This window comes from Sceloporus undulatus, chromosome 2 (genome assembly GCF_019175285.1).
Source record: "Sceloporus undulatus isolate JIND9_A2432 ecotype Alabama chromosome 2, SceUnd_v1.1, whole genome shotgun sequence".
In the NCBI taxonomy this organism is placed as follows: Eukaryota; Metazoa; Chordata; class Lepidosauria; order Squamata; family Phrynosomatidae; genus Sceloporus; species Sceloporus undulatus.
The window spans coordinates 9,237,597-9,254,287 of record NC_056523.1 but is presented as its reverse complement, the minus strand read 5'-3'; the positions used below and the strand labels follow the sequence as shown (position 1 = coordinate 9,254,287).

At 44.8% G+C, this 16,691-nt stretch overlaps 2 protein-coding genes across 6 annotated transcripts in view; one reads left to right on the top strand and one right to left on the bottom strand.

The window, feature by feature from the left end:
- LOC121922021 (zinc finger protein 420-like) overlaps positions 1-16,691 on the top strand; it is a 319,204-nt gene that overhangs the window by 81,805 nt on the left and 220,708 nt on the right. The gene's annotated exons all lie outside the window — the stretch shown is intronic.
- Positions 1,155-13,518, bottom strand: LOC121921890 (zinc finger and SCAN domain-containing protein 20-like). 5 transcript variants are annotated; one of them, XM_042450599.1, is made up of 6 exons: positions 13,418-13,506; positions 12,205-12,243; positions 11,981-12,090; positions 5,255-5,949; positions 4,674-4,800; positions 1,155-2,604 (listed from the first exon to the last, which is right to left on the bottom strand). In XM_042450599.1, exons 4-6 carry the CDS (start codon positions 5,909-5,911, stop codon positions 1,547-1,549), a joined length of 1,842 nt encoding a protein of 613 aa, XP_042306533.1. In that variant the 5' UTR covers positions 5,912-5,949; positions 11,981-12,090; positions 12,205-12,243; positions 13,418-13,506; the 3' UTR covers positions 1,155-1,546. The 5 variants fall into 5 exon arrangements, with proteins under 5 accessions (XP_042306533.1, XP_042306530.1, XP_042306532.1 ...); XM_042450596.1 differs by lacking the exon at positions 11,981-12,090 and having other exon boundaries at positions 12,140-12,243; positions 13,418-13,518; XM_042450598.1 differs by lacking the exon at positions 11,981-12,090 and having other exon boundaries at positions 13,418-13,518.

The following is a 16,691-nucleotide window of genomic DNA, read 5'->3' as shown; positions in this document are numbered from 1 at the left end:
GAGCTACAGTCCAACATGTGGAGGGCTGCACAGAGCATACCCATTATTTCTTTCTGCAAAATTCATAACATTTAGTTGGATTCCTCCACCCTTCCCTTTTTCAAAAGCTGCCAACCCAGCCTTTTAAGGAAACTCTTCTCTGCCTAGGGGCAGAATAACTTCCACCAGATGGTTCCCCAATAAGATCTTGTGGCCAATCAATAGTGCCAGGGAGCTCCTGGGGAAAAGCCATTGCACAAGGAAGTCCTGGAAGCTCTTTGCAGTGTGTGTAAAAGAACCCTCTCTTAGGATGGTCTGACCTGGCCTTACACCAGCATTAGCCACCAACATGACTCTGGCCTTTGTGTTCAGATGCATGCTAAAGAGAAGGGATCTCTTTGGTCTCATAGACAAGGCTGCTCTACTTGGCTTGTACCTTTTGGAAGCTGGGGTTGCAGCTTGGTATCACAGTTAAGATGGGTCCTTGCATACTAACTAGTCCAGGAGTGGGCAAATTCTGGGAATCTAGGAAGCCTCTGTCTGCCACTGGACTCATACAGATCCTCAGATGCCAAAGCAAACCCCCCAAGAATATCAAATTCAAAATGGCAGGAAATGGACTTCTGGTTTGGAATTTTTAAAAAATTGTATAGTGGCATAAGCAGGGGCCCTGTGACCCATTTTAAAGATGATTCACTGCCACTGGAGGCATCCAATTGTGGCTATTCACCTGTGTTGCTGATTCCTGCCACCCAGCATGCAGCATCTGGGGAACTCATGGCCCACAGAATGGCCCTTGGGTTGTGTATGCACCATGCCCCCCCCCCCCCCATTTAGTCCAGTTTTCCTACTTTGGTCCTCTAGGAGCTTTGGACTTCAACTCCCAGAAGCCTCAGTCTGGCCAGCAGTCAGAAATTCTGGGAGATGAAGTCCAAAGCATCTGGAGGACCAAAATTTGGGAACTACTGATTTAACTGTTCCTATACTTATACAATCTGTAGCATTTTCTGGGGACAAAGAGAATAAGGCTTTGCCACTTTCTTTGTTGTGAATACCATTCCTGTAGGGATGGGGAAAAGGCAAAGACAGGGGGCTAGAATAACTCTCCTCTGAGGAAACATTACACTTTCTGGAGCAATTTAGTTTAAGGGAGAGAGGAAAAAAGACAAACAAGAAAAGACATAACAGAGATGTATTAAAATATGCATGGTGTAGAACAGGTGAATAGAGAAAAGATTTTCTTTTTCATTCATGGCAGCGGAACCTAGAGTCATTCAATGAAGCTGAATGATGGGAGCTTCAGCATTACCAACAGCTAACTAAAACGTTTTGAGGTGTGACTGCTGGATCAATTACATTAAACTGAGTGACTGCTCTGGTCATTTTTTCTTCCAGTCAGGAGTTGGGTTTCTCTTCTAACACAGTATCTTGTACAGAAACAATGCAGTTCATCTTTGTTGGCCAAGTATTTTTTTTCTACACACATGCATTCTTGAAAGGAAACTTTCCCAAAGGTCAGAATGAATTGCTCCTTCCAAACTCTAAATTAAAAATAAAAGAGCGGGCCTCAGCTGTTCGCAGCATAAGCAGCACGGAGTTTTTCTTTCTCTTTTGCATGTTTCCTTGAAATGTGTTTGACAACATGGCTGCTTTGACTGAAGTTCTTCTGACAGATGGAGCACTTATACGGTTTCTCACCAGTGTGCATTCTCTGATGCACCAGAAGGCCAGTTGAATGCCGGAAGCTCTTCCCACACTCAGAGCAATGGTATGGTTTCTGTTCGGTGTGGATGAATGAATGGGTGAGAAGGCTCGTCTTCTGGTTAAAGCTCTTCCCACAAATAGAGCATTTATATGGCTTCTCCCCCGTGTGGATTCTCTGGTGTCTATTAAGGCTCGACCGAGTGGCAAAGATCTTCCCACACACAGGGCAAGGACTCCTCTTCTTCCCTTTGTAATTCCCTGGTGATTTCGGTGTGGTTTTAACTTTGCAAAGGACACCACCTGGGACTTTAAGAGATCTACACATCCACTCCTCCACTTCGTTTTCCACTCGGTTACCTGAAGGTCCTTCTTGATGACTAGAGAAGTCTTCCACCTTAACTCGCTTGGGCATTTCAAAGGACATTCCCTGGACACTCTCACCAGGCTCATCTACTGGCCTAGGTCTCACAAGATCACCCTTCTCCTGGCTGCAGCTCTTCTTACAAGCTGAGCATTTGTACCACATCTCTCCCACACGATGTGGTGTAAGGCCCCATTTCAGCTTGAAGCTTTTCCCGCAATCTGAGCATATCCCTTCCCTGTGGATCACCTCATGGGCAGCAAGGTTTGTTTTCTGAGTAAAACCTTTCCCGCACGCCGAACATTTATAGGGCCTCTCTCCGGTATGAATCACCAGATGCCTTTTCAGGTGTGACAGCCGAGTGAACATCTTCCCACAGGCAGGACATGCATTCTGCTGTGTCCCTGGGTGCATGTCATCAGGAATGGTAACTTTGTAAATATCATCTTGCAGTTCTGAAACGGAATTTGTCTTCCACTCCTCCATTTGGTCTTCCTCGTATCCCGTAGAAGATGTTCCCTGTGATTCCTCCATGCCATCATCCATCTGTTGGTCATCTCCTGGAGAACAAGAGAATCACAGTTTGAGGGGACCTTGCACGTCACCTAGTCCAGGGATGGGGAACCTACATGTAGCATCACCATAAGAGGGGGAGCTACAACCAAGCCCTCATGAACCTGGCTAAATCTTTTTTCAGCTTGGTTAGTGGTGAGGCATGATAGGAATGGTAGTTTGTCAGAGCCTGGAGGGTTGTAGCCCCCCCCCCCCCCACTCTGATCTAATCCAATTCCCACTGCTAGAGGCAGTAACTCTAGAACAGAAACACTTCGATCAAGACGCCTTTCCCACACTCTGTTCAGAGAGCTCCTGTCAAGGGCAGACCAAAATTTGGACAGTCAGGCCCAGTGTGGGCCAGATGTTCACTTCCAGTTATGCAAATGTCATTTGATGCCCCACGTGGCTTATTTAAAAAGAACACCACCCTTGAAGACTCCCAGCAATAACAATTCTCTTTTTCAGCTGGGAAGAGAAGCTATAAAAATAGCCTTGAAGATCACATACCTTTGACCTGTGGCTGCAAAGACAAGCTGGAATTTTCTTGGTAACTTACACTGCAGGAACAGTGTTATTATATTAATATTATATACTATTACAGAATGAGTGTGCCTTATCCAAAATGTTTGAGGCCAGTAGTGTTTTGGATTTTTTGAAAATTTAGAATATATAATGAGATATCGTGGAGATGGGACCCAAGATTAAAAATTAAATTAATTTATGTTTCATATATAACTTATAAACATAGTTTTTTGTGGGTTTTTCGGGCTATGTGGCCATGTTCTAGAAGAGTTTATTCCTGACGTTTCGACAGCATCTGTGGCTGGCATCAAAGCCATAAAAAACTATGGCTGTCGGCCATGAAAGCTTTTGACTTCACTTATAAACATAGCTTGAAGATAATTTTATACATAATATTTTTAAAAATTGTGTGCATGAAATGTCTGTGTACACTGAACCAGCAGAAAGCAAACAGCCACCAATATGGTGAATTTTGGAACTCCTGAGAGGGGATACGCAAAGTGCATGGGGCACTCTCTCCACTGGCTGAAGTGGTGCATCCAGCACCATCCAGCTTCGATTATATAAGTGGAGGTGGGTGGGAGAAGCACCTCTGACCATCTCAAAGCTCTTGTATTAAGAGCTTCACCAGAATGCTGGTGGAGCTTTATGTTCTGCTTACTTGAAAAAGGTTCCCAGTCCTGGATCAGAGGTGGGCTAAGCATGGCCTTAGGGATGCAAGGGGCCCTCAACCAATTGTTTTTGTGCCCCTCAAGAGCTTCCAAAAGAACCAATTAACCCTTTAATTTGTTTTCTGACTTAAGTTTTAGAAAACAATAAAAACAACATAATTTTCAAAATCAGAAGTGACTTCTGGGCATTTCTCGATGTTTTTGTTTTTGCTTCCTTGGTAGTTTTTGCAACCCTCAGGGGAGTCCCACAGTCGCAAAATTGATTCAAATACCTTCCACAGTTTCCCTTAACCCTAAATTAAGGTGGAGAATTGCAAACCACCACAAGGACAGCAATTTAGGTCTCTACTTCCACAGACTCCTCAAAATCCCATAAACTAATACAAAAAAGGGGGGGAAACCCACCTTAAAACCACTGAAAATAGCAAGGGTAAGCCAAGTGATGTTACTTCTGGTGTTCCCGAATGGTACCATGTGACTTGCAGAGGGGATGGGGAATTGACCCCCATTGCCCACCTGTGTTGTATGGGAAAAATGGGCAAAAGCTCTGGAACGTAGTGGAATGATCCTATCCACTTTAGAGTGTTGTCTGTGCCCACCCAAGAATGACTTGCAGCCTTGGATGCACTTGCCCAGAATCCATACGGTCCTTGGGCCAAAAAAAAGGTGGGGGAGCTTCACACTCTAGCCTAATTTGTCCTATTGGTTTCAGCCAGCAAGAATTTCTAGTTTTCCTGAATGAAAACTCACAGTATCCACACCCATAGTGGCTGGACTTTTTGCAGAGACCTGGCTCCACAGAAGGCTAATTTTCTGAGCTTTGCCTTGAACAGATTAACCGAGAGATGTGAAATCCCTTACCGAGACTAGAAATCCCTTACCAAATATCTCGGAATGTCTGTCACTCTCCTGCTTTACTGCTTTGCCAAAGTCCTCCTTTCCAGTGTTCAGCAGAGTTTGGTTGACTTTGGAGAAAGTCACACCAAACTCCTGAACCCTTCCCATATCCTAAAAACAGAAAAAGAAGAACCTATTAGACAGAACTCAAGGTTTACATCATGTCAGAATAATACAGGCCTTAGAAAAGTCATTCATTCCTATTTGACATAGAAGCCCAAGATTTCTATTATGCTACAATACAAGTCTTACAAAAATTATTCATTCCACAAGGACTCTCTCAGTCCACAAGGAAGCAATCATACTGTCTGGGTGAATTCCTGGTGTGTCAGCTCTCAGTGTTATCAAGCAGGTGCCTTGCTTGCCTTTTTAAACTGAGATCCTTTTAACCTGAGACACCAAGAGCTGAACCAGGGAACATTCAACATGCAAAGTTCATGCTCAGACAATGGGCTAGGGATGGGAGAAAGAGCAAATAAAAGCTGGAAGGAGGGAGGCTACATTTTATTCTTCTTCATCAGCTACTCTGAACCCCTTAAAATCTGGCAGGACAAAATGACCTCACCTGCTCTCCCCACTCTTCTGCCTCTTCTTGCCACTGCAGGAAATCTTCCGCCAATTCCACTGCCCAGTCGCAGGTCTCCGGGCAACGCTCTCTAACCCATCTCTCCATCTTTCGTGGAAGGATAGTCAAGAACTGCTCCAGGACCAGAATCTCCAGGATCTCTTCTTTGCTGCGTCTTTCTGGCTCCAGCCACCCGTAGCAGAGTTCCTCTAGCTGAAGATAAGCTGCCCGGGGCCCCTCAGCCTCCTTGTAGAGGAAACCCCGGAAACGCTTACGTTGGAGCTCAACGTCCGTCTTTCTGTCACTCAGGGTCTCTTCCTTCTCATCCACATGGCTTTCTTGCTCTTCAGTTTTCAGGCTCATGGAGGAGATCTCTTCTTCCACTTTGGGCTGGGCCTCAGAGAGAACCAAAGAGGGCTTGGCTTCTGACGGGGGTACAGTTCCCCACCCAGAGCAAGAGGGCTCTTCTGTCTTCAGGAAGTCGTGCCACTGGCCCTCCCAGAGTTGTAACTCAGCTTCTTCTGGCTCTGACTTAATCTGGGCTGCTGCCACCTCACACTGACTCCCTCTGCTGAACTTAGCCTGTAGGCTGTTCCCCGATTCGTTGGGTGCCCCCAAAGGGTCAGGGCCTCCTGCAGTTTCCTCCTTCACTTTCATCTTGTTAGGACAATCCTGATTTATTCCCAAGGTGATTTCTATGCAATAAAGGAAAAGAGGAGAAAAGGCATGTGGTTCAATGATGGAACTCACTAACACAAGATGACACTAATGTCTGCCATTCCCCCTCTCCCACGTACAGTATGGGCTGTGAAACTCACTAACACAAGATGGCTAACAATGGCTGCCAATTTCTTCCCATGGCATGTTCATCTGTGGAACTCACCATTACAGGATGGCTAGCACTGTCTGCACTTTCTTCCCATGGTATGGAGTTCAGCTGTGGAACTCACTACCACAAGATGTACCACAAGTAATGGCTGCCAATTTGGATAATTTTAAAAGGAAGTAGATAAATTCATGGAGCTTAGGGCCAGCACTGACTACTAGTCAGGATGTCTCTACAGCATGCCCAGTACTGGTGGCAGTGTGCCTAGGAATACCAGCTGCTAGGGAGCATGAGCAGGAGGGTGCCATGTCCACGGACATCTGGCCTCCCCTGGGCTGGAAGTCTGGTAACAGACAGGCCCCCAGACTGAACCAACATGGCTTATGAGAAGAATCACAATGGTAAGCAATACACATTGGGGCAGTGAATCCTAATTTAACGTACAGGTGTTATCTCAGCTAACAAAGTTTCCAACAGCAAAGCTCCTTTTTACAACTGTCCAGACCCCTTTTCACCTTATCTATTGTCAAACCAGATAGCAGAAAGGAAATAGAAAACAGATAGGAAGAAAATCAACTCATTTAAGATGTAGTGCTGGAGAAGAGTGCTGAGGACACGATGGATGGCCAGAAAAACAAACAACTGGGTCCTAAAACAAATCAAGCCTGAACGCTCCCTGGAAGCCAAGATGACTACATTGAGGCTGCTGTACTTTGGCCACATCATGAGAAGGCATGACTCATTAGAAAAGACAACAATGCTAGGCAAAGTAGTAGGCAGTATAAAGAGTGGAAAATCGCATGCCAGATGGATAGACTCCATTGAGGAGACCACAGGCCTCAGTCTGTGGGACCTAAGCAGAGCAGTGGAGCATAAAGAGGGAATTGGAGGCATCTCATTCACAGAGTTGCCATGAGTCGGGGTTGACTTGAAGGCAGCTAACAACAACAATTGTCTACCTTGATGTTTGGGAGGATGGTGAAGGAGGGTTGCAGAAACACAGATTTTGGTGTTGAGTTGCAGCAGCATCTCTCCAGTAAACAATGCAACACAGCTAGAACTGGGGGGAAATATGAGATTCTGTTCCCTAGCCCAGTGGTTCCTCAGCTTTGGGCCTTCACTTGTTTTTTACTCCAGATCCCAGAAGCCCCTGTCAACTCAGCTAATAGTCAGGAATTATGGGAGCTGTAGTCCAAAACATCTGGAGGAATAAAGGTTGGGAACCACTGCCCTAGCCAATCTTACTACAGCTGGCTGCTCCTGTCTACCTATAGCAGGTAAACAGCAATTGCCTCCAGAAACCCTTACTGAGCATGTGCAAACAGCAAGAGAGAAAAGGAGGAAGTAGATAAACCTGCCCCATAAGCTACCCGCAGCATGTTGAAAAAGATATAAGATTTACAAGCTTCGCCAGCAAAATGGAAATCAAAAGATAAGCAAAGGGTGATGAAAGAAAAAGTAAAGCCTAGATGCACACTGGAAGAAGGCGTCACATATTCTCCAGAAGGTTTTGATTTCCTTCTGCAAGGCCTACTTGAACAAGTTGTTTAATTTCACATATTCCTCTTGTTAGTTCTGAATAAAAAGTCTGGTAAAACATGGAAGAAAGTGCAATGGCAGGCTTGTTGCTGAACAAGAAATAATGACCACAGGCGATCTACATACATGCAACCTAGGCAGGGTGCAGACCACCAAAGAGGTGCCTCCTTGGCGCCTCTCTTTGCTGTGCAGGAGCGCTGCAGCATACAAATTGTGCAGTGCTGCTGCGCAGCAAAAAAGTAGCTGCAAAAAGTGGCTCCTTTTTGTGGCGCCACTAAGCACCAGAGACGGCGGGGTTATGTCATAGCTGCGCAGCGCTGTTTAGAGGCGGTGCAGCAGCAATGTAATTGTTGCGTGCGCTGTATGTATGGTGCTGCGCCACTGTGGTGGGTGCATGACATGCTAGGGTTGTGGGGCATGTGCATGCGTTGCCCCGAGGCAACCCTAGCACGTTGTGGACGTGCCGCAAAGGGCCCATCTGGACAGGGCCATTGACAATGAGAAAATTTAAAGCGTTAAAGACTCCCCATACCTTGGATCACACAGTCATCAGAATGGAGACTGCGGTCAAGAACTCAGAAGAAGATTAGGATTGGGAAGGGCAGCCATGGAAGAACAGGATCCTAAAGTGTAAGGATATACAGCTGAACAATAACGTCAGAACTGTCCAGGCAACTGTATCATGTATAGATAAGAGAAAACAGATATATGAAAAAAATCAATTCATTTGAGATGTGGTGCTGGGGAAGAGTGCTGAAGATACCATGGACACCTAAAAAGACAAACAAATGGGTCCTGGAACAGATCAGAACTCTCCCACAAAGTCAAGAATGATCAAATTGAGGCTGTTGTGCTCTTGGCCAAATCATGGGAAGGCAGGACTCACTAGAAAAAACAACTTTGCCAGGAAAGAGAAGGTAGTAGAGAGGAAGACTTCACTCTAGATGCTTAGATTTGATCAGGGAGGAAGACACAAGCCTGGGCCTGCAGGACCTAAGCAGAGAGATTGATGACAGGGGAGCTTAGAGATACAGTGGTGCCTCGGGATACGAAATGATCGGGTTACGAAATTTCCGGGATACGAAAAGTTGGATTGGCAAAAACTGTTTCGGGTTACGAAATATTTTTCGGGTTACGAAATTCATTTCGGCGCGAAATTCAAATGCTGCAAAGTGCAGCTATAGGCTTTCCAGTGCTAACGGAAAAGTGTTTCGGGTTACGAAATTTTCGGGTTACGAAAGGAATGGCGGAACGAATTAATTTCGTAACCCGAGGCACCACTGTATCTCATCCACAGGATCGCCGTGAGTCAATGTCGACTTGAAGGCAGCTAACAATAACAAGGGAATGGGTTAAACTGCTCCTCTTTCATGTGGTGTTGGTCCCTGTCACTATTCTTTTCAAGTTATTTCTGCCTTAGGTACCAAATTTTCTGTTAAAGTACTAATATCCAGAAACCCATCTCTTTTATAAACTGAGGCATACTTGTGCAGTTGGGCTCTTCTTATCCACAGATTCTTTATCCATGGATTCAACCATCCAAGGCTTGAACATATTTAAAATATATATAACATCCCAAGAGCCCACTGTATGTACATTTATGTCATCTCTCTTTTGGAATGCTGGGTCCAGTTCTAGTCATTTCTATTAGAAAAACATGGCTGCAAAAGCTGGCAAAAAGATCAGTCACAATGGTCAGGAGTCTGGAACAGAGGCTCTCCTATAAGGAAAGGTTACATTGGTATTTTTAAATTTTTTTTGCTTGAGCAAACAAAGTGGAGTAAGAAGGGACACGATAGGAGTTTATAAAACTCAGCAATGTACAGTGGTACCTCGGGATACGAAATGCGCGGGTTACTAAATTTCCGGGATACGAAAAAAATCCATTAAAAAAACCTGTTCCGGGTTACGAAGGTTATTTCGGGTTACGAAAAATTTTTTGGTGCTTTTCGGCGCTTTTTCGCACGAAATCGCGGCTTTTCCCCATTAGCGCCTATGGCATTTCGGCTTGCGAATGCTTTTCGGGTTACGAAAGCGGCGGCGGAACGAATTAATTTCGTAACCCGAGGGAGCACTGTACTAAGAACTGGCCAGACAGAGGCTTCTATTTTGCTTGTCTAAAGACAAGAAAGCGAAACAGATCATGGGGAAAAAATGGATTTCCTCCAAAAAGGAAAAATACTCTTTTGACTTAATGTAACTTGTCAGATTTATTGTCACATGATGCAGGGAAGCTAAGAGCTGAGCTGGTGTTAGACCTGCTTCTTGAAACTTGGTGCTCTCCAGAGGTGCTGAGCTACATCTCCTATTAGCCCCAGACAAGTCCTTATTGGTATGTTCTTGTCGATGAGGTATTCAAAGTGAGTAGAAAAATTCACTGAGGCAGGATCAAAATTGTCAGGCATCACTGCTAAAGGAATCTCCAAATTCAGCAGCAGTCTATCAGATGCCAGGGAGCTGCACTGAAACAGAGGCTGGATGGCCATCTGTCAGGAATGCTTTGGCTGAGGGCTCCTGCATGGCAGAATGGGGTTGGACTGGATGACCCTTATGGTCTCTTCCAACTCTATGATTCTATGTTTCTAAGCAGAGGCAGGACCAGAAATGTGTGGAATTGGTACACCGAACCTTCGACTCCAACGCCGATGTCTGACTCTGATAAACTGCAAATGTATATAAATCAGTGCAGGTTGAGCCTCCTTTGTCTGAAATGTTTGGGACTGGAATTGTTTCAGATTTCTGAGTTTTTCAGCTTTTAGAACATTTGCTTATATGAGGTACCCTGGAGATGGGATCCAAGCCTAAACATTAAATTCATTTATATTTCGTTTAACTCACAAGCACACAGTCTGAAGGTAATTATTATTATACCTGTGATGGAGTCACTCGGCAGGCCTGGCTTTGTGGTAGCCATTCACACTTTAAACACACTTTAGACACAGACTGCTATGGGGGTTTGCAGGGAAATTAGGACAAATAAAAGCAGGAGTGAGTGGCTGAGAAAAGTTCTTCAATGAGAGCCAGATAAGGAAAATGACTGGGGAGCTTATCACACTGGGGCTAATTTCGGCTTTAAAGAGAGAGATTAAAGCATATTTAAAGCACCCCGCAAGTAAAGCGAAAATGGTGCAAATGATTATCACACGCAATTGCGTAAATAAAGTGATAGTGGAAAGGCATTGTTGCTGAAATCCCAAAAGTAAAAAGATGCGCATTAATGCTTCTTTGTGACCACTTTAATAATGGTGGGTTTTGTGCGATGGTATGTGAAACCGTTTAATGTGATTACGCAATTTTCCTGGGATATTCACGGGATAAACTCCTGATCTCCTTCATATGATAAACTCTTGGGAGAGAGAACCACTTAGGAAAGTCCAGAGGGGACTGTGCTAAGCCTGCAATTGTTATGTTAATGTAACCGCACTAAGTTGGAAGTAACATACCTGAGATACTTTCTTGCTTTATGTTACTCAATAAAGTTACTGTTTGTCTGTAAACAGGTTTCTCTGTCTGAGTGAGTTCTAGACATTAGAAGCCCAAGCAAGCACACTAAGATACTGAACTGCTAGGGGAAGACATTTGGGACCCCAGCTCTTATTCATTTAGGCTCTATCCGCACTGCAGGAATAATCTAGTTTAATACCACTTATGCCTCAATGCTATGGAATTCTGGGAACTGTATTTATTACAGGTTATTGTGGCTCCAGAGCTCTCTGACAGAGAAGGCTAAATTGCTCACAAATCTACAAATCCCAGAATCCCATAGCATTGAGCCATGGCAGTTTAAACTAGTGTCAAACGGGATTATTTCTGCAGTGCAGATGGATCCTAAGGGAGAATATTAAGCAGTTAAAAGCAGGACAGGTGTCAGGGACATGGCATGAAATAAGGTTTGTGTAAAATGATCCATCAGAAAGCAAAGGTGTCACCATCTCAGCCATTGATGGAGGATTTTGGATTTTGGAAAAGGGAGTGGTTGTGTACATGCTTTCAAGTCATTTTCAATTTATGGCGACCTAAGACAAGCCTATCACAGATTTCTTCAGAGGAGGTCTGCCACTGCCCTCCTCTGTTATTAGTTTATTTATTTATTTTCTCCCAATATGAGGCTCATCTAAGGCTGAGAGAGTGTGACTTGCCCAAAGCCACCCAGAGGTAGTTTGTAACACCAAACCTACTGCGGCAAAATTGTAGGGCAAGACATTTTATCAATGCCACATGAATCATTAGGTTGAAAAGAGACAAAGCATATTTTTGGGGTTAAAGTTCCTGAACGAAAAAACTTCCCTAAATTCCCATGGAAGCAAAACATGTTGTAATGGTACTTTGTTGGTACGTTGTTGGTAGGTTTTTATACCAACCTCGATTCTGCAGACCTCTTGGGCTGCAGCTCCTTGCATCCTCCCCAACCCTAACTGGGGATGCTGGGTCTTACAGTCCAACAACATCTGGCAGACTCAGATTCCCATCACTACAGGAAAAGAAAACAATGGGAGGGAGAACAGCAAAGGCCCACTTACCACAGCAATGTCTCCCAGGTGGAGTCTCCTCTTCTCTGTCCACTCCCAAAGACCAGCTCACTCACCTGCTTTCCTCTGCCGTCTTTCCCCCCGCTGCCTCTCAGCTGGACAAGACAAAAGATAGTTATAAAATACCATATTAATATATATAATGCCAACCTTCTGAATTACGATAATTGGAACTGGCATCTTAACCACTAAGCTACTGCATACCATTTAACACACACACACACACACACACACACACACAGAGACACACACACACAGATATATATATTGGAGAGCCAGCATGGTGCAATGGTTTGAGTATTTGACCATGACTCTGGAGTCAGGGTTTGATTCCCTGCTCAGCCAATGGTTTACAATATACATATGTAATATATGTACATGTGTGTGTGTGTGTGTGTATGTATATATATATATATATATATATTACACACACACATATATACACTCACTGCACACTCACAAAAACACATATACTTGTGTGTGTGTATATATATATATATTACACTCACATATTAAAATATACACACACATGTAATATATATATAAACATATATATATATATACACACACACTGTACACACACACTGTACACACACACACATATACATAAACACACACACACGTATATATTACACACGCACATTAGGTACACACACATGTAATATATGCATGTATATATATATATATACACACACATACATACACATATATATTACATACACACACTGTACATATATAGAGAGACACACACACATATATTACACATATTATATATACACACATGTAATATATGTGTATATATATAATATATAAACATATATACATATATATTACATACACATATATACTACACATACATACACACACTGTACACATATACACAACGCATATATATATATATAACACACACACACTGTACATATACATATAAATACACAGATATATTATAAACACACACACACACACATATATATATATATATATATATAGTCTATATTATACGAAAGAGGGAGACACAATGGGGCTGCTGCTAGTGCTGCTCTTTCTTCCCACCTCCACCCTGCTTCTTCCCCTTGCAGCCAAGGCGCGGCACCTTTGGCCTTTGAGGCCATTCGGACTCCAACTCCCAGGAGCCCCCGCCAGCCCTGCCAATGAGGGGGATTGTGGGAGTTGTAGTCCAAACGCCCCAGAGGGCTAAGGGCTCCCTCCCCCAGCACCACCCCCATATAGACCGCACCCCGCCTCCAGAGCTGCGTTCTTCTCCCCCACCCCATAAGCCGCCTTCTTCTTCCTTTCTTCTCCGTCTCCCGGCTCCCAAATGGCGTCCTGGCCTCCCAAGCCCTCTCTGGGCGGAGAGATTCAAAAGGAGGGGGCGGAGCCTCGCGGGGACCGGAAGGAACGCAGCGGCCGCATAGAGCCGTTGGTCGACGCTCTAGGAAGGAGGAGCCGACTCGGTGGTTTTAACGCTTCCGCTTCTTCCATAACCGCCGCCGGCCACGCCCTCAAAGGAGCCATTTCACGTTCCCAAGTTGGGGGAGGAGCCAAGGGTTCGAGGCCCACCTCAGCCCCTATTTAAGCCTCACAGTTTACACACTCTCTCAGCCTCAGGGCAAGGCCATGGCAAAGAGCCCTCTGAAGAAACCTTGCCCTAATAATAATAATAATAATAATAATAATATATCATAATTGTAAAACCTTTATTAAAAAAGCCCTCCCTCGACCCCCTGGTACATAATAATTATCGGCCAGTCTCGCTGCTGCCATTTTTGGGGAAGGTGATCGAGAGGGCGGTTGCAATCCAGCTTCAGGCGGTCTTGGATGAAACGGATTATCTGGATCCATTTCAAACTGGCTTCCGGGCGGGTTACGGGGTTGAGACGGCCATGGTCGCCTTGGTCAATGATCTCCGTCTGGGCATCGACAGGGGAAGCGTGTCCCTGCTGGTGCTCTTGGACATCTCAGCGGCTTTCGATACCATAGACCATGGTATCCTTCTGGGGCGCCTGGCTGAGGTGGGGATCGGGGGCACTGCGCTCCAGTGGTTCCGGTCCTACCTCTCCGGGAGGTCCCAGATGGTGCAGCTGGGAGACGTGTGCTCCGATGAGCGGGCCCTTAAAACCGGGGTCCCTCAAGGAGCCATTCTGTCCCCCATGCTATTTAACATTTACATGAAACCGCTGGGAGAGATCATCCGGAGACATGGGGCGTGGGGTTATCAGTACGCTGATGACACCCAAATTATCTTCTCTATGTCTCCGACTGATGCAGTGACTGGGGTTGGCGTCTCTCCTCTCGTGGCCTGTCTGGAGTCAGTAATGGGCTGGATGAGGGAAAACCGACTCAAGTTGAATCCAGAGAAAACGGAGGTACTTGTGATAGGTTCCCCTGGTCCAGGAATGGCGGTAGTTCCACCTGTCCTGAACGGGATCACGCTCCCTGTGAAGGACTCTGTGCGCAGTCTGGGGGTGCTTCTTGACTCGTCGCTTCACCTGACTGCTCAGGTGAATGCGACAGTCAAGAGCACTTGTTATCAGCTTCGGCTTATTCGCCAGCTGCGCCCATACCTGGCCCAGAGGGACCTTGAAACTGTAGTACATGCTCTGGTAACCTCGAGATTGGACTTCTGCAATGCACTCTACATGGGGCAACCCTTATACCAAACCCGGAAGCTACAAATGGTACAGAATATGACAGCCAGGCTGGTTACTGGTACTTCCAGGGCCAGCCACATAACACCGGTGCTCCAAGATCTGCATTGGCTGCCTATTCGCTTCCGGGCACAATATAAGGTGTTGGTGATGACCTATAAAGCCCTAAATGGCTTGGGCCCAGGATACCTGAAGGACCGCCTCTCCCCGTACATTCCGTCCCACACCCTCAGAACATCTGGGCAGCATTTACTGAAGGTACCTGGGGCTAGGCTTACCTCTACTACGAGGAAGTCTTTCTCCATCGCTGCCCCGGCCCTTTGGAACACGCTGCCCTTAGAGCTCCGCTCGGCCACCTCCCTGGCCCAATTTAGAAAGGATTTAAAGACCTTTCTGTTTAAGACCGCATTCCCCCAATCAGAGTCCTAATAGGCCTCCCCTCCTTCGTATTCTGCAAGAGGACTGGCTAGCGGGGCTTTTATCTTGTTTTATTACATTGTTGCGTAGTTAATTTCTGATGTTTTATTGTAATCTGTGTTGTTTTTATGATGTTAACCGCCCTGATCTCAGGAAGGGCGGTATACAAATAAAAAATGTATTTATTTATTATTATTATAATATAGTACTGAGTATAGCATAGTATACTACTATAGCACACTATATACTATACACTATTATGCTGTAGTAGTATACTATACCACAGTACTTTGGCATAGTATACTGGCATAGTGTAGCATATACTGTATAGTATGTAGTACAGTACAGCAGTATATACTATACTAGTATATTATACAGTGCTATGCAATAGTACTATAGTATATAGTATAGTAGTATACTATACTGTATGCTACAGTATAGTAGTGTAGTATAGTATACACAGTACTATACAGTAATAATAACAATTCTGTAGAATTCTTCCAGAATTCTGTATCAGTTACTTAATTAAATATATTAAGTAACTTGTCAGAGTATGGCCACCTCAGATCTGACAGAAATGCCATTCGCTTCTGCTCTGATCACCAACATAATGGCCCTCCTTCTCATGTCTGCAAAGGGATCTTGTAGCATCTTTGGGACTAACTGTGCAAAAGATGTTGTAGCGCCACCTTTCATAGACTTGGTTTCCTCAGAGTGAACTGTGGCCCAGGAAGGATCTTTATTTCTGGGAGGGAGTTACAGTTACATCAGTAGTGTCACAATTGTAGCTAAGTAGCCATTGTTACTGCAGAACACTCATGGCTGAGCAAACCTAGGTAACTCTTCCATGTTCACAACTGCCACTTAGTCACCAGTTGCAACACTATTGCTACAATTGTTACACCCATTTTACCACGAGTTAATTTGTATGGGGAGAAGGAAGGCCATTTTGACAGGGACTGGAGGATGTCTCAGCGCTCTTCTTCAGCATCCCATCTCAAATGAATTTATCTCCTTGTTAATCTGTTTTTTCCCCACTGTTCACTTCTCACATCTGTACATGGCGATGGGGAATACAATGGCTTGTAAGATTCTAACTGTAGTGCTCAGTTGTTTTATCTTTACTCCTCATGGTCTTCTCTAGTCCTTTCATGGCTACCCTTCCCATTCCTAGTCTTTTTTGGCTGCATCCATATAGAGAAATAACCCAGTCTGGCACCACTTTAACTTGTCATGGCTCAAAGCTAGAGAATTTCTGAGGGCTGTGATTTTGTGAGACATCTGACCTCCTCTGTCCAAGATCTATGGTGCTGCAACAAACCACATTTCCCAGAATTCCATAGCACGGAGCCATGGCAGTTAAAGTAGTATAAACCTGGGTTATTTTTTGCAGGGCAGATGCAGCCCTTCCATGGTCATTATTTTCATTTACGTTCAACTTTAAGCCTGCTTTTGCACACACTTCTTTGGCCTTCCTT

Excerpts from the sequence above, each read along its gene's own strand:
- LOC121921890 (XM_042450595.1), bottom strand. The coding sequence starts at position 13,422 with ATGGGGTGGGGGAGAAGAACGCAGCTCTGGAGGCGGG. Across the intron at positions 12,244-13,385 it reads AACGCAGCTCTGGAGGCGGG|CTGAGAGGCAGCGGGGGGAA; the intron begins GTGCGGTCTATA and ends TGTCTTGTCCAG. Across the intron at positions 5,950-12,204 it reads AAGACGGCAGAGGAAAGCAG|AAATCACCTTGGGAATAAAT; the intron begins GTGAGTGAGCTG and ends TTTATTGCATAG.